The sequence below is a fragment of the Astyanax mexicanus genome, chromosome 15 (genome assembly GCF_023375975.1).
Source record: "Astyanax mexicanus isolate ESR-SI-001 chromosome 15, AstMex3_surface, whole genome shotgun sequence".
NCBI lineage: Eukaryota > Metazoa > Chordata > Actinopteri > Characiformes > Acestrorhamphidae > Astyanax > Astyanax mexicanus.
The window spans coordinates 28,527,938-28,545,508 of NC_064422.1; the positions used below are offsets into that span (position 1 = coordinate 28,527,938).

General features: G+C 36.5%; 1 protein-coding gene across 1 annotated transcript in view; it reads left to right on the forward strand.

Annotated features, from left to right (window-relative positions):
• The first annotated feature begins 7,594 nt into the window (after nucleotides 1-7,594).
• The window catches only part of shisa8b (shisa family member 8b), a 39,012-nt gene continuing 29,035 nt past the window's right edge, over nucleotides 7,595-17,571 (forward strand). Inside the window, exon 1 of the mRNA XM_007259086.4 lies at nucleotides 7,595-8,743. Coding sequence (XP_007259148.3) covers nucleotides 8,181-8,743 — 563 coding nt within the window. The 5' untranslated portion in view covers nucleotides 7,595-8,180. The remainder of the gene's footprint in view (nucleotides 8,744-17,571) is intronic.

Genomic DNA, 17,571 nt, shown 5'->3' on the forward strand with positions numbered 1-17,571 from the left:
GAGGGCGAAATGTCAGCAACAACATCGCTCCTTCCTCTGCGTGTCTTCATGCTTGTTTGAACCGCATGCTGCAAAAACACAGAATTCACTGTGGGTTTCAGCCCGTAATCTGCTCACTGCAGCATTTCAAAGAGAACCGTCCCCCCGCTGTCCTCACAAAACAACTCCAACACCATTGATTAACATTCAGCTTGACCTTTTAACTGCTGTTCAGAGAGGAATAGCCCTCTTAACAGGACCTGCATCATTTCAGATTGTTGTGTAAAGTTCCATCCCTTAGTATTAAAGAGATGTTTGTGATTGTGGATCACTATTTAGCTATAATTAGGCAGTAAATTGCATTTACAACGTGGATGTCATAGCAATAGTGATATTTTAAAAGTATATTTTAAAAGTAAAAAAATACAGGTTTTCATTTTGGGTGGAGTTAAAAATCATATCAAAATTAATCAGTAACTTCACTTGAGAGATTTTACTTAACTTTTTCCACTCTTGACTCTCCTAACCGATGTTTATGGTTTAAATCCAATTAAAAAAAATCTCTTTATTGCATCAGAAATTAATTACACTTATGAATTGGGAAAATGAGCAGTCCGCAGTCAATCGGCCCATAAATTATTGGTAACTGTGAAAGAAGTGTTTAGTGAACAGTTTTTTCAATCCGTTCATTTGTACTTTTTTTAGAATACATTTTAATTTTTAAGATATCAGCTCTGGAAAAAAAAAGAGACAACCTAAAAATTATGAGTTTCTTTGATTTTACCAAATAAAAAAAATCTACAATATAATCAAGAGGAAGATGGATGACCACAAGCCATCAAACCAAGCTGAACTGTTTGAATTTTTGCACCAGGAGTGTCATAAAGTTATTCAAAAGCAGTGTGTAAGACTGGTGGAGGAGAGCATGCCAAGACGCATGAAAACTGTGATTAAAAACCTGGATAATTCCACCAAATATTGATTTCTGAACTCTTAAAACTATATGAATATGAACTTGTTTTCTTTGCATTATTTAAGGTCTGAAAGCTCTGCATCTTTTTTTTTTATTTCAGCCATTTTTCATTTTCTGCCAATAAATGCTCTAAATGACAATATTTTTATTTGAAATTTGGGAGAAATGTTGTCTGTAGTTAATATAATAAAACAATAATGTTCATTTTACTCAAACATATACCTATAAATAGCAAAATCGGAGAAACTCATTCAGAAACTGAAGTGGTCTTTTTTCTTTCCAGAGCTGAGTATGTTCTACAAATGCTAATAATTTAGGTCCATTTTAAAAACAAAAATAGGTTAATTGAATTTATATCAACTTGTTTTTTCATCCTTTACAATCTGGAAAAGCACATTTGAGACATTGTATCTTCTTAAAAAAAATGTTAATCTTAACACAACATGATTTTGCCATCACTTAAAATCTAAGGAAAAAAATCAATAAGAGATCACTGTGTGCCCTTTCACTTCTTATCCGTTAACCACTTAACATGTGTAGATTCATTTTTGATAGAGGAATATAAAGGAAAAACATTTTAATGGTTATAATTGTTGTCTAAAACAATAAAAAATTAGAACATTAAAGAGTTAAAATAAAGAACAGCCAGAATGATTTTTATTTGTATTTTAGCCTGGAATAGAAATTACAATAAAATCCTCTTTTTATGAAAAAATACATTTATTTTTTCAGTTAAAATAACATTGACCTGATTCGATGTTACCGTCTGAAAAAAACTTCACACAGTTTATTTGCACGAAGTTGATGTCTAACCAGCGACTTGTAAACCTGTGTTCTCTTTCAGAAAAGTTTATCACAGCTTTTCATATTTCTTAATGAGTGCATTGAGTAATTCTGTTTTTTACAGTCAAGTAGTTCCTTGTTTATAAAGTTCAGCAACCTTTGTCTCATTTGATTTGTGTTTTCTCGGACCTTCCCCGTGTGGTAGGATGACTAAGAGTGTTTGGTCTGCATGTCTCTTCATATTTAGACCGCTGTGAAGTACGGAGTCATGGGTGACCACTTATGACTTTATAAAATATGAATGGGAGTATGGGCCACATTTGTTGATAGAAATATCTGGAGGTTGTGATAATTGTGACACAGATTCATGAGGTCAGTTTAATCAGAAAATTTAACTCAGAGAACCTATCCTTCTGTACGATATATGGTGTTTTGGTGAGATGACTATATTGTAAATGAGACAAATCAGCCCAAGTGTTAGAGTTTTGCCAGTGAATACCATAACTAGATTTAAGTAAATTGACAGTGTATGTGGTCACGGAAAACTTCTTTGAAGTATCTCCAATCAAGAAGTTTAATATGAAAACGATGACAGGGAGAGGAATCCAGATAGGGAATGTGGAAACATACTATTCTACGGTTTCACATGACATGAGTGAAACCGAATCAGAGACTGGCTACCTAACTAGAGAACACAGAATTATCACAAAAAACTCATGAAAATGTTAAAAACTTTGTGTCACTAATAACACAGAGCCACCAAATTAGATAAACTGGCTAAGCTAAGCTAAGATAAGATGGCTAAGATTTGGTTAATGCTGTGTAAATCTGATGCTTTCTGACTTGTCAGAATGGTCATTGAAGATATCCACAGACACAAGATATCTGTACATTGTACGTATCCATTCATAAGGTAGCATTTTTTTATGCTGAATTTTACAGTGTATTGTCAACGGGGCAAGACACATTTTTGTTTTGTAATTTTCCAGATAAATGTGAAAAATGATGAAAAAACGTTCTAGAGAATCTATGGATGTAGTGATATAATTATAAAGAAATAAAGCAAATTCTTTTTTGCGACACTTTTGTGGCTGTGCTTCCCAAAATCAGTTGAATCAATTTTTGAAATGCCTGTTTAACTAAATAACAGTTTATTTCAGATTTTACATATTTAGGATGGTAATATTATATTTAAGCAACAATATATTTAGCATCTACTGTCCCTACAGTCCGTAGTATAATGTAACATCATTCAGAAATAGCAAATACTGTATGTATTGTCTCTCGTTCCCTGTTTGTGTTACAGTTATTATAAGTTGGGCGTTTTTTTTTTTTTTTTTAAGTGAAGTACTATTAGTGATGTCGTGCAGAGAGAGAAATATTGAATAAAAAAATGACTAAATTATTTTAGATTATTAGCCTCACCCTGTATTTTCATCTAAATAATGAAGTTTAGAACATAATCTGCGGTTAGTTTGCTAAAATAGGTCACATTTGTGAAAAACGGACCTAATTAGTTTTTTTATCTCTCATTTGGGTTTGGTTAAAAAATCTCTTCTGATATTTTTTTCTATGCTGCAGGTGATCAGTGACCAGAAACTGTCCTCCAGAGCCATGTTTTATATGCATGCTGAATCTGAGTGGTAGGATGTTGTACTGACATCATTACAGGCTAATGATATACAGTAAAACAGAATAATCCCTGCCTCTATTTATTCCATTCCTCCTACTGGAAGAACCTGAGTGAAATTATCCCTTGTCTAAATCTTTACCTGCTCTTCTGCCTTCGGTCTTATCAGTTAATCTAAGAGCCGGCTTCATCCTGTCTGTTAATACTTTAGCATCTCTGAACGGCTGTATTTCACGCTGCAGTGCGCTCGTCTGAAACCCGCGTATAACTATTCTCGTTTTCAGCAAGATCGAGCACCACCTTTCGTAGAAACAGGCTAATCCTCATCCGGCATTTCAGCATTTATTCATGGTTGAATTAAAATTCTATAAGAAATAAATCAATGTTGAATTATGCTTTGATTTTTAAAGATGAATCATCGTTGATAATGCGACATTGTTTCAGCGACTTACTTTTTTTTAAAAATCACATTATCTTTTATTTATTTTTTAAATAAAGGTTATTCAGGGGTTGAATATAGACATTAGTTCTACATAGAACCATCAATGCTCAAAAACCTGCTGAAAAACACTTTTGATTGTAGCTAAACTATGACCACTTAAATTGATTTATAAGAACTTAAAAATGTACTTTAAAATGTTGTTTTAATGTTTTATTAGTGTTGATTAATTGTGTTCCCGCTAGGTGTATGCTGGAAAATGCCTACACCTGTGTAAGTTGTGAGGTGCTATCTTGTGAGTGAGGTCAACATGCTCATAGCAAGCCACTGTGAATTATAACAATTCAGGAGAGACTAGAAAGTGGGTGCCAGGTGGAGATGAACCCCATGAAGTTTAACACTATCCAATTCACAGTGTAATTTATGTATCAGATTTACTTTATAGAAAACATTACCACCCACAGTTTCAGTGCTCTGGGTAGTAATGATACTGTAACTCCCACAGGCCAGCACAGCATTCTGTGGGACACGGCAACAGTCATGATGGAATATGATTTTGGTTCCTGTATCATGGCATACATTTGAGAACACATATACATAAAACATATACATGCATTTTTAACCAGCAGATTTAAGTCAACGTAATTATAAAAAAAGGATATGTGAATTTCAAAAACTATATCTGGCCACTTTTAGGCACTTTTTCCAAATGTTATGCAGGCCACTAGTAAATGACAAACGTGGTCCAGGTTCAGTCCACGTTAATGTTGCTATCAGGGAGGAAAATAAAGCAACAGTGAGGGATCAAAAAGGAAAACGCAGCGTTTGTTTCTGCTGCCGAATTGTGAATGAAGTTCAAAGAAAAACTAATGTCAATAAGGAGGGGAGATGAAATATTCAGGAGCATCTCCCCTCGGGCTAGAAATGTATTCAGATGAGGGTACGTTTGTGCTGTACAGAGAAAGCCAACGGCAGCTCACTTACGGAATCTAGTTCATCAACGGTATTTCAGGGGGAGTAGCCTTTTCACACACACACACACACACACAAACACCATTAACACTCCTCTATACACGTTTACATGTACAATGTTCAAAATGAAATGGTCGGGAAAAACTGCATTGACAAAGTAGATCCCCTTTGGTGAATTCGAAAAATTGTCTTAAATTTAAAACAAACCTCCACACCACAATGAAACTCTTTTAACTGAAGATTTTATTTAAAAGTCATTTTGGAACATTTCAATTGGTCCATCCATCATGAAATACATTGACACCTCAAAAAAAAAAGTTTTCATTTTTTAAAAGATATATAACACTTGCTATATATATATATATATATATATAAACCATTGGCTATTTGAGCAGTGAGCAGTGATTTAAAAGGATAGTTTATCCTACAATCGTGCAGTAGATCCAACCAGAAACAATCCTGATTTAAAATGTTTTAATTATTATTGGAAAGACAGAAAACAGTTAACAATTTATAATTTTAACAGCGCCAAATTATAGAGCATTTTTATCTCTGCATGTTACCTGTTGCCTGTTCTATAAAAACCTTGAAGAACCCGTTTGTAAAGGTCTTATACTTACAGAACTGTACATTTATGGTGAGCATAAGTCAAGAGTCATTGACTTACACTGAGAAGACAAAAGTCATGGGACAGGACCTAGTATGTATTTCCTAAATGTACAAACACTCTGTTATCCCATGACTTCTGTAGGTTTGGCATGTCTGTGTATAGTTATAGATATGGGCATGGTTTTGTACTCTTTCAGAAGGAGAGAGTAAGGTGTTGAATGCAGGAGAAACTGTGTGTTTTTGTGTGTTTTTGTAGAAAGAGAGATTTGATCCTGGCAGCTCAGTGTTCAGCAAAGGGAAGTTGAGAGAAACAGAAAAAGGTGAGAGTGATAGATTTACGCTCCGAGAAAACAACAATAAAAAGCGTAAACTTGTAGTTTATTCCCTGTGGCACTCGGGTCTTAAGCAGAGACCAACCTTAAACACACGCCGCCCGTTTTAGTCCTCTTTGCGCCTCTAAGCTGCTGCATGTTTATGAGGACCAGCGTTCTGATGGGCGGTGGGTGGAGGACTCTTGGCAGGCAGAACGGGCTTTTGGACAGGTTTTTTTTTTTTTTTTTTTTGCAAATACATGAAGAGGATTTGAGAGTCGAAACCTTGGACTTAATCGTGCAGTCGCAGACACACATTCACAACGCCATTCAAATGTGTTTATCTCCATCCTGGATGTTCAGGGCGCTTTGTGACAGTGACGAGCACTGGAGGATGGGAAAACTTCACCAAACACAGGGGGGTGTGGAGGGGCTTCCTAGGCTCCTGCTGAACACTTTCCTATGCTTTATTCACCCAATCTCTTCATAGCACACACACATTTATACACACACAAACAGCACGTGATACATGCAGACAAAAACACACAGCATTATTTGGTTCTAAATGATATAAACAGATTGTGGTGCTCCTCCCCTCAACCAGCAGCTGCAAGGAGAAATAACCTCACTCCTCCTCTTCCTCCCCTTCCTACGTTCCTCCATCTCTTTCTTTCATTCTCATTCCCTCTCTTTTTATCTACCTCACTCTCCCAAAATCTCTTTCTGTTTTTTTTACTCTCTCTCTCTCTCTCTCTCTCTCTCTCTCTCTCTCTCTCTCTCTCTCTCTCTCTCTCTCTGTGACCCTTATCTGCCCCTAGCTCTACCTCATCTCTTCTATTTTCACTGTCTTTCTCCCATGATTCTCTTTCTCTCTTTCTTTTCTACTCCCTTTCTCTTTCTCCTTCTCTTTGATCTTGTTCTATTTTATTCCTCCATTCTCTTTCAGTCTCTCTCTTTTTCATTCCTCTATTCTCTTTCTTTTTCTCTCTTCATTTCTCTCTTCTGTCCCGTCTTTTCCCTCTATCCTTTTGTCTCTCATCTCTCTTTCTCTTTCATCCATCTCTCGCTCTCCATCTCACCGTTCTTCTCTCTCTCTCTCTTCTCTCTCTCTCTCTCTCTCTCTCTCTCTCTCTGTTTTCTTTCTATCCTCCATTCTCTTTCCTTTATGTCCCTCTCTCTTTCTTTTCCCTTTTCTTGGTCTCTTTAGTTCTTACGTTTTACTCTCTATCCTTCTGCTCCATTCTCTTTCTCTCTTCATTTCTCTCTTTCCTTTTTCTGTCTTCCTTCTTATTTTCACTCTCTTTCTATACATCTCTCTTTCTCGTTCTCTTTCTGTCTGTCTTTCTTTTGGCTTCACTTCTCCTTTGCTTCTCTGTCTTTTCCTTTTTATCACTTACTCTTGATTTTATTCCTTTCCTCTTTGTGCCCCTCTTCTGTTTCTTTCTTTTTACTCTTGTCCCTCTCTGTCTACTCTTTGTCCCTTCTTTCGTTCCTTTGCTTTCCTACCCACTCTTTCATTCTCTTTTCATATAACTTCCCATCTTTTTCTATACTTGCTCAAACTTCTTTTCTCTCTCTCCCCTTTATCTCTCTACTTATCATCATCTTTCTGTCTCTTTGTCACCTTTTTTTATATTCTTTCCTCTTTTTCACTCTCTGTCTTCTATCTGCATCTCTCCTCATGTCTCTCTTTGTCTCTTTATTGCCTCTCTCTTCCCATTTTGTTGTTTTTCTCTCTCTTCCCATCTTTCTCTCTCTCTACTCCCACTTTCTCCTCACTCACATCGCTCCCTCGCTCTCTGTCTCTCTCCCTCCCCCTCCCATCCCTCGCTCTCCTTCTCTCTCTCTCTGATACGCTGAGAGTGGAGAGGAGGGATTTTATTTGAATCCTGAACTGTTGCTCTCCTCAGCACTGGGAGTGTACCCTCTGCGTGGAGTGTGTGGTGGATTGGAAACAGTGTGTGTCTGTGTGTGTGTTTGCACGTGTGTGAATACATGGTGAACTTCAGACGATTGCGGATCTCAGGAGGGTAAGGATGAACGTCTCTTTTTTCAGAAAAACAGCAGTAATTACTTTTTGTTGAGAACTGGGCTGGGACTGGGACTGTTGGGATGTGTTACTACCAGTGTGATGGAATGGAAGGACCTGTATGCAGTGTGGACTGAGGTGCAGGAAGAGTCTCAAATCTTCAGTGATCTGTGATTTAATTAAGTGTTTTGTGATCTATGAGGACAGAGGTAACGTGCAAACGTGAAGTAATGCTGTGACTTTCTGCTGGGATCCTTTCGGCTTATTAGTTCAGGTTTAGAGGTTACTCTAAAGGTTGCTTTAGAATGATTAACATTATGGAATACTCTTTGCACATCGTTTGGTAAAAAAAATGGTTGTTATGAACAAGAAATGTATGGATTTGTGAATTTTAAATTATTATTGGATTGCTTTGACTCCTAGTACTATAGTCTCTAAAACTAAATTGGACCACCATGGCCGGCCAGTCGTTTCTGCTTCAACTAGCTGTCACTGTACTCCTCTGGTGGGCTTCGCAGGCCCAGGATGAGACCACCGCCAACATGGACCTGCAGCTGACCAATCAGACAACAGAACCCACTGTGACCTCAGTGACTGCAGAAGGAGCTGTGGCACTGAGCTCACCTGCAGGAGATGTGGAGGAGGAAACAGTGCCGTCCACCGGGACCCGCTGCCAGGGCTACTATGATGTGATGGGCCAGTGGGATCCTCCGTTTAACTGCACCGCAGGCATCTTCCTCTACTGCTGCGGCACCTGCTTCTACCGCTTCTGCTGTCAGTTCCGCCAGCAGCGGCTGGACCAGACCTCATGCTCCAACTATGACACGCCCATCTGGGCCAACACGGGCAAACCAGTGGCCACCATCACCGAGGGCCAGTCTGACCATGAGAGGGACCGCACCCACATGATTGTCTACATCATCTGTGGAGTGGTGGCCATCATGGTCCTGGTGGGCATCTTCACCAAGCTGGCCCTGGAGAAGAGCCGAGGCGGTCAGAATGAACTCAGTAACTCGAGGTGAGTTTCTGATAGGGCCTGATTGGCCAATTTGCAAGTGTGTCTGTTTCACATACACAGAAACGCTTAAATTGAAAGTAAAACATTTTAAAAATATAAAAAAACATGAAAAATGTGGCTAATTTACCCTTACGCAGTGGGAAAATGTGTCTGGAGGTTAATGAGTAATGAAAGTGTATATTCCACTTATTAGCACTGTAGAAAATCTCTAAATACCTGAATCATCACCTTCTGGCCAATTTCTGAAATTAATCCCTTTTTGATGTCACCGCTGAGAAAACATTTTTGGCCTTGCTCTCTCTGGATAGACAGAATGACTGTACCTCTTTCCCCTCAGGCAGTTTTGTGTTTCTGTCTGTTAACTGAGTCTGTTCTGTGTAACAGAATAGGCAGTTAGTGTTCTCCTCCAAGCATGTTTATCTGTTCAACGATATAAGCGACAGGTTAAAAATATGCATTGGTGCCTCAAATGATTCAGAAAAATGTATATTTATATATATATGTAAGCCTTCCTCCCAGGCCTAGCTAGTGTTGGTCGTTATTCATTAATTGTTTTAATTTTTATGGCTTTCCTGCTCCTCTAGTCACTAGTCTAGTCACTTATGGTTGTTGTTCAATAAACAAAAGCAGTTTTAAATTTTTTTTTAACATGCATATGTACAAAACATTCTTTTTGCCTTATCTAATAGTCTGTTTTTGTGATATCACAAATACAATGAACCCAAAAAAGCTTTCTGTTTATTCATTGAAGGGTGCATTTGAAAGAAGTTTGGTAAATACTGTATATTGCATCAAATTCTATTTAGAAAATTCTTTAAAAAAGCTTTAAAGGATTCCAATTGTAAAACACTGTAAACTCTGCTTGTAATGGCAAGTCAATGACAAAGGCTTAACTCACTTTAGCATGTTGTAGCATGTAGCAATGTTAGCCAGCACTAGTTTGGATCACTATGGACCCTGTTTTAAGGATCTGTAGGGTTTAACAAGGTGTCTTTGTTATCATAACAACGGAAAGTTGGTGTGTTTTGGGCGTAATTTAAAATTAAAACAATTAGTTTTTAACTTGACATTCCCTTTAAGAGCCAGGTGCACTCTGTTTTTGGCGGATTGCTATTTTAACAGTGCTGTTTCCCAACTTTCTCAGCAAAGGAATCTGACCTGCGTGAGCAGGTAGTTAACAGGAACATCAATGTTATTTTATTTTGTATTCTGTTTATTAATGATGAAGTTGGGTTTTTACACAGAGGCATATCCTTGTCTGTATGTGCGTATTAAGTAGGAGTGTATGCACATTGGGTGTGCTTGTTTTGCCAATATAGCAATGAATGTCTGACTATTGACTGTTGTCTAGGCTTTTCTCAGTCAGTGGGGCATCTGTGATTCCTACTGCCAAGATAGCAATATGCCAGTAATTTACCTGAACACGTCTCACTTTCATATTCTCTCTCTATTAGGCATGAAAATACAAATAAAACACTAATAAAAAGAAATAAAAAGAATGGCTTTATTCTTTGTGAGGACATTAAAGGGTTAACTACTGATGATATTCAGAATATACTATTTTTTTGGTTCTAAAATACAGCTCTGGAAAAAAATAAGAGACCACTTAAAAATTATGAGTTTCTTTAATTTCACAAAATTGAAAACCTGTGCAATATACTCAAGGGGAAGATGGATGATCCCAAGCTTTCAAACCAAGCTGAACTGCTTGAACTTTTGGCATAACGTTACCCAAAAACAGTGTGTAAGACTGGTGGAGAAGAACATGCCAAGATGCATGAAAACTGTGATTAAAAACAGGGTTATTCCACCAAACATTGATTTCTGAACTCTTAAAACTGTATGAATATAAAATAGTTTTCTTTGTATTATTTGAGATCTGAAAGCTCTGCATATTTTTTTTTTAGCCATTTCTCATTTGCTGAAAATAAATGCTCTAAATGCTCTAAATGTTTTTACTTGGAATTTGGGAGAATTGTTGTTTGTAGTTTATAAAATAAAACATCAATGTTCATTTTACTCAAACATAAACTTATAAATAACAAAATCAGTGTTTTTGAACTGATTCAGAAATTGATGTGGTCTCTTCATTTTTGCAGAGCTGTATATGTATGGACTTTTATGCTACCATAAAATCCTTATTATAATGTAATTAAAATGACCTTAACACAACAAAATGGATCACAATTATTTATGGGAAAGCGCATATAATGTATGCACTGCACATAAAATATTTTCATCTAAAGTATAATTACTAGTTAATTTGCTTAATTTACATATTAATGTTTGTGTTATGTAAGGTAGCAATGAGCAGTGCAACACACCTTGCGCATGGTTTAAAATAGGGCTCTTTATTTTGTTTTATAAATACTTGCTGGCTTAATAACTCAGAGAGACAACTGAGTATGTTTAAAATGCAATTAAAATGCTTAGCATTACTAGTAATTGTGTAAAAATTACTGTAAGCTCAGTGTCTACCTGCTCATGTCCTTTTGGGCCCAAATCTGTTTCCATCTATCAAAGGCTTTCTACAGCATGCTGTGTTTATGTTCCATACCTGGAACCCTGGGTGTGTAAATAGGAGTGATCAGGGATCAGGGGCAAGATTTCTGCTTCGTAATGATCAATTAAAAGGAAAGTGATACCAGCTTAAACTCAGCATGTTTCCCTAATTTCTAGTGACACATTCTGAGCTGGTACAAAAAAAAAAAAAAAAAATCCTGGCTCATAGTGGGTTGTTAAAAAATATTTAAAAATATATATGTTTATACAGACCATTTAATGTTTCAATTGATTATATGAAAGAAGTGTTACCTCTTAATTACCTTACATAATCACATCAAATTCATTTATTTCTGCCATCCCAGTCTTTCATCACACTTCTAGCCATTTCAGCTCCTCTTCCAGATCTGTCCAATCCAATCTCCCAGTCCAATCACTGCTCAATTCAAAACACTTTTGTCTTATTAATCTGAATATTTGAGAGCTCTCTCTCTGAATAGCGAATGACTTGTCAGGAACAATAAGAAGAAGAGAAGATAAAGAGAATTCATAATTCTGAGTTTTCCCCATTACTCAGCGTTCTCAGATAGGAGCTGCTCTAATAATATAAACACCTTTTATAAGGCGAGCACATTTTGTGGCGACAAAAGAAACTGGCCTGAAGATTAGTCCTTCCCTGAGGTTAACACCTCTCTAAAATCACACACTTCCCACATGCTGAACACTGCTCCCAGATTAACTCTTCTTACAAGATTAAGAGTTCTCTCAAGATTAACACGCTGCACAAAGATTAAACCAACTTCTCTCAGGATTAGTTTTCCTCCTGCTCTCGCTGCTCTTTCGCTGCTCTCTCAGAACCTTTTGTCAGAATCCCTCACTGTGACTCTGACTGCTTCTGCTGAGGCTGGAAAAAACGAAGATCCGTAGATGTTTGTATTTCTGTTACCTATTTAACATTTGTGTTCTGAATATTTTTAGCACAAGCTCAATACTGACTCTTGAAGACGCCACAAGAGGTCATGCAGTGCTCTCCTGAAGAGGAGTTTGAGTTATACAAGTTCCACAGGTCCTTTTTAACCTGGTACTGTATATTAACCAAGTCCAAAATACTGGATCCTCTTCCTGTATTTACTTTCTTGCTTCCGCTTTTATGCAGTATGTTCCGACTTGTTTTGGTGATCTTAAGATTTTTCCATGTGTGAATCCAAATAAAACAAATGTGAAATGTGAAAAATTCTTCAAGTTTACACATTTGTTTACCAATTCGGACAAGCTATAGATGCTTACTGGAAAACAAAGGACTTACTTGACCTTATAACTATTCCTTTAGATTATGAGTCATTTGAGTGTATTGCGGAATTTTTCATCTATATAGTACAATTTAGAATGATTTTAACCATGAGATATTATACATGCTCCCTTATTATATAAGCACATTTTTTGATATCTCATGCCCTGATTATACAGCATGTTTTTAAAGTTACTATCAGATTATGTTATACATTCAATGTCAGAAAATGAGAAATGGCTGAAATAACAAAAAAGATGCAGCGCTTTCAGACCTCAAATAATGCAAAGAAAACAAGTTCATATTTATAAAGATTCATAAAGAGTTCAGAAATCAATATTTGGTGGAATAACCCTGGTTTTTAATCTTTTTTTCACGCATCTTGGCATGTTCTCCTCCACCAGTCTTACACTGCTTTTGGATAATTTTATGCCACTCCTGGTGCAAAAATGTTGCTTGGTTTGATGGCTTGTGATCATCCATCTTCCTCTTGATTATATTCCAGAGGTTTTCAATTTGTTAGAATTAAAGAAAAACATAATTTTTAAGTGGTCTCTTATTTGTTTTCAGAGCTGTAGCCTATATTATTTACAAATTCCAATTGGAAAATCAAGAAAAAAATGTTTTGTGCAGTTAAATGACTACATTGGGGTGCACTGTTGGGATATGATTAGACCAATACAAGCATTTTATATTTTTTCTGTACATGTTTAAACAATGCTGTTCAGAGGTGGCACAGTGGTTTTAATAACACTTTACTTGGATGGTCCATTGTTGATATCTTGTAAATGCTTAAGTAGCTTAACTAAATGTCTGTTAAATGCATCTGAATTTTTAGTTAAATATAAATGATTCTTTGTAACCTTAACCTTAATTTTTAGGAGTTTAGTGTATTAGTGGTTTAGTGTTAGATGTAAGTTTTAGGTTAATGTTAAAGTTAGGGTTTTAGGTTTTAGGGTTAATTTAGAGTTGAGGTGGATTGAGATTTGTTTAAATTTAGCTAAGGTTTCAGTTGCATTTAATAGATTTTCAAGGTAATGTTGGTTGAATGTTAGGTGAGCATTAATTGGACATTGGACATGTGGTTGGAACACAATGGGGTGGATTCTCTGACTCTCTGGACTTATGGTATATACACATATTAAGAAAATGTAGCACCTAAAATATATTTGATATGATACATTTGAATTAGTGCAAGCGACTTGTTCACAGATGATACTCTTCAGTGCATGTGAAGCCTTTGAAAGATTGAAAGAAGGCTTCATTAGCTTTATTCAGGAAGGGATTAATATACCATTAACCCTGAGGCCCTGAACTTCAGTTCTGCCACTCAGTAGGTCAAATTCAGTGTGCATCATTCAGTGTACTCCAGCAATGACATTTAAAGGTGGGAGTGCACGGTTGAGATAACAGATTAAAGAGAATATTGGTCCAAGGGCATAACTGTGTATATTACAATAAGCCCTCAGCAAACACCCAACATAGAACATGCATGTTGGTGTGTGTGTATCTGGGAGGGGGGACTGTGTATGACACGGTGTTCTGCATGTTCGTATTTGCATATTATATAATGTGAGGTGTTTAGTGACCCTTAAAAGTTTACAATGTTGAAGGAAAGATGAGTGACTGTCTTAGGGAAATGTCCGAGGGAAAGGCTACACACTGCCGTTCTATCAATGAATTCAGAAAACCTCATTCCCCCAAAAATGTGATTTAACCCTTTCTCTTTTGCTTAATTGTTGGTAGAGCACACTTGAGTCACTGTATCTTACTAAAGCAGCTGTTGATCTTAATCCAACCTGTCTGCGTCATCTCTACCAAACAGCATTCATTGCCATTGCAATGTACACAAGTGTCATAATAGACACATCACAAGAATTTGTACAATGTCAAATTACATTTTTAAAACTTTTTTACTGCTTGATATAAAAGGACAATGCACACTGTTCTCATACTATATGACATATATTGTCCACAATAAGGAAATTACATCTGCTGTTTTGTGGTTTGTGTTCTGATTTCACTACGTCTGGGTTCTTAAAAAAATACTAAAGTTTTTATTATTGCACCAAACAAATGGCAAAAATACAAAATGTAAAATATGCCATTGCTTTTTTGTCAGTGTAACATTTAACAGTTTAATTTACTGACCATATTAGGCTAAATTGGAAAACAGAAATTTGTGTGTAAAATCTCATTATTATTATTATTTTTTTTTTACTATTTTTTATTTACAATTTTGTATTTAGTGTAGTAAAAGAGAAAGGGGTCCCTTGCAATCTGGGATATAGTATAACATAAAATAATAATAAAAACAAAAATCTTTGTGACCAATAAAGTATCTATCCATCCACCTGTCTATCCATCCATCCAGCCATTTTTGTAACACAAATCTAAAGCTATAATCCAACCTACTTTTGTTACAAAATGGAAAAGTCAGCAAAAATAAGTAAAGATAAATTTTCTGGAGATTTTGATTGTGAGGCTCAGAACAAAAAAAAACAAACCAGAAGTTTTCTTTTAAAAAAATAATAATAATTTTTAAATGCTCAAAGTGAAATTATGTGTTTCAACCCAAATTGTGAACTTTATATTTTCAGAAAATTGAACTGATATAAGCTGCACAGATCTGCACAGATTGTTCTTAATGATGTTGTTAAAGGGTTAACCTCAATAAATGTTACGCGATTTTATTCAAAAGATACATATTTGGACCACTTCTATTGGTCCAAACATCAAGTTTACACAATGTCAAGATCAAATAGTGTTTTCAATTAATGTAAATCAGTTATGAGTTATAGTAAGTAGTATAGATGGTGACCGTTTATACTCTCTCTCTCTTTCTCTCTCTCTCTCTCTCTCTCTGGCTTGCTCTTACATTAATGAGCCTCACTGGCAGCATGTGTCTTTGCTGCTGGGTAGTACTGTAACTCTGCATCTAAAAAAAAAAGAACTTCAAACACATGTGAGTCAGTGTAAACCTGCCACATGAAAAAAAGAGAAGGGGGAAAAAAAAATCCTCTTTGGGACTCCAGTACATGTTTGCGGCTGCTTAAGCTCTCAGCTGTGCTTCACAACTGCTTAAATGGATTTGACATGAATGGGATGTGGCTGGCTGGGACACTCAGTGTGTGAGTGATGGTGCGTGTGTATCAAGGTGTTTTTGTCTCTCTGATTTGGAAGACGGCGTTGTCTCCTGTGTGGCCGAGTCGCGGTTGGGGAGCATTGACATTTTCATCCTCCTGGCCCCCCGCCTGCCAATCCCCCCAGTCTATCCTCCTTAGCCCCCCTGAGAGGTCTCAGGACCTCGCTGTCTGACAAAACCATGCTCATCATCACACTGTCCTTCTGGACCTTATTTTTAATGAACCTCTGCCTCCTGCAGCATGTGGCTGACCCCTGGATGCTGTGTAGCCCCGGGGAGGTGGACTGAAGGAGACAACATCAAATCTGCTCTAATGATCAAGATGAACTTACAATTTCAAATATCAAGCACACCATATTCAACTACCATTAGTGGAGGGTCTGACCTGTCTTTTGTAGCAGAATGTGGTGGAGTGACTATCAAAGAAAGAAGTACTTAAAATATTACTCACCATTAAAGGAAGTGTCAAAATGCACTGCTATTCAGAAGGAAGAAAAAGATCTGCAATATTTATTGACACTGTAATGTGCAACAAGGCAGACATCTTGGCATGGAGTTGTAGAGGTTCCTAATGGTGTCCTGAGATACACCATCACAAGCGGCTTAAAAATTCTCCCACACTTCCTGCAGATTTAGCAGTGGGAGTGGTGTGTTGATAGCAATGCCCAAAAGCATGCCATGCATTTCCAGTAGGAAATTTTTGATGCAGCGAGCCATGGTATTAGCATTAGCAAGCCTTCTGGACATGTGGTGCATGATAGCTAACCATTCATCTTGGTGCCAAGATGTCCAGAGTGCCTGGTGTCATGGTGTGGAGTGCAGTTTTGTATGATGACAGATCACCTTTGGTCTACAAACAGTTCTAAGTAAAAATATAAATAAAAATAAATAAAGTTCCATTTAAAGTTCAGTTCATTACTGTTCAGTGTGATTGAATAGATTACAGATCGTTTGGTCAAACCATATTTTTCTATAACTGATTTGTGTTTATTTACATCTGCGTCTATTCATTTTTATGTCGCAGGTCAATTGGTTGTGTTGGGAAGCTTTTTGACCAGTCCTACCTATTTTCATTTTACACCATTTCCATACACCAGTCCCAGCAGGTCACAATATTTTTGCAAAAAAAAAAAAAAATCATACTGTAGGTACAAATTAGTACAAATTAGAAAAGAAGTTTCATTTAGTGTCTCCACCTGTTACTTTAATTGGCTTCACTAAAATAGCTAACACTGCTAACTCTGCAGAATATCAAGCCTTAGCTTAGTAAGGTAGCAGTGAGGAAAGGTCATTTACTACACACAGTTACGCAGATTTCACCTTTTAGGAAAAGTCCTCTCTCACCAAATAAAAGGCAGGTTTTAATTGACTGTCTGGGCCTATAGGTCATTGTCTGCACAGTTAGCTCAAGAAGTGGAGGGTATTGCTCCAGTATTTTAAAGTGCTGGGAAAATGGCAAATTATCCCCTTTGTAGTTTCTTTGTAGTATCTTTGTAGTTTGTACACAATTAAATATTTCTGATCTAACTTATATCCAAAATAAAATCAGGAAAGCGGAATATATATGCAGTGTGTTTGGAAACTGAAAAGGCCATAAACGTTGTGGAATGAGATCAAGGCATTAGTGGTTTTATAATGAAAACTGACAAGCAGTACCTTAAAAAAACTCATTATTTATTTTTTGATAACTTTTTATTTACTTTTTTAATCTTTACTTTTGTTCATGCTAAATGTCTTTTAGAACAATTAAATATTCACCCATTCATCTATCCATACATCCACCCATCCATCTTTTGTAACACAAATCTGACGTTATTATCCAACCAACTATTGTAACAAAATGGAAAAATTAGCAAGAAATGAGTGAAGACGAACTTTTCCTGAAATTTTGAT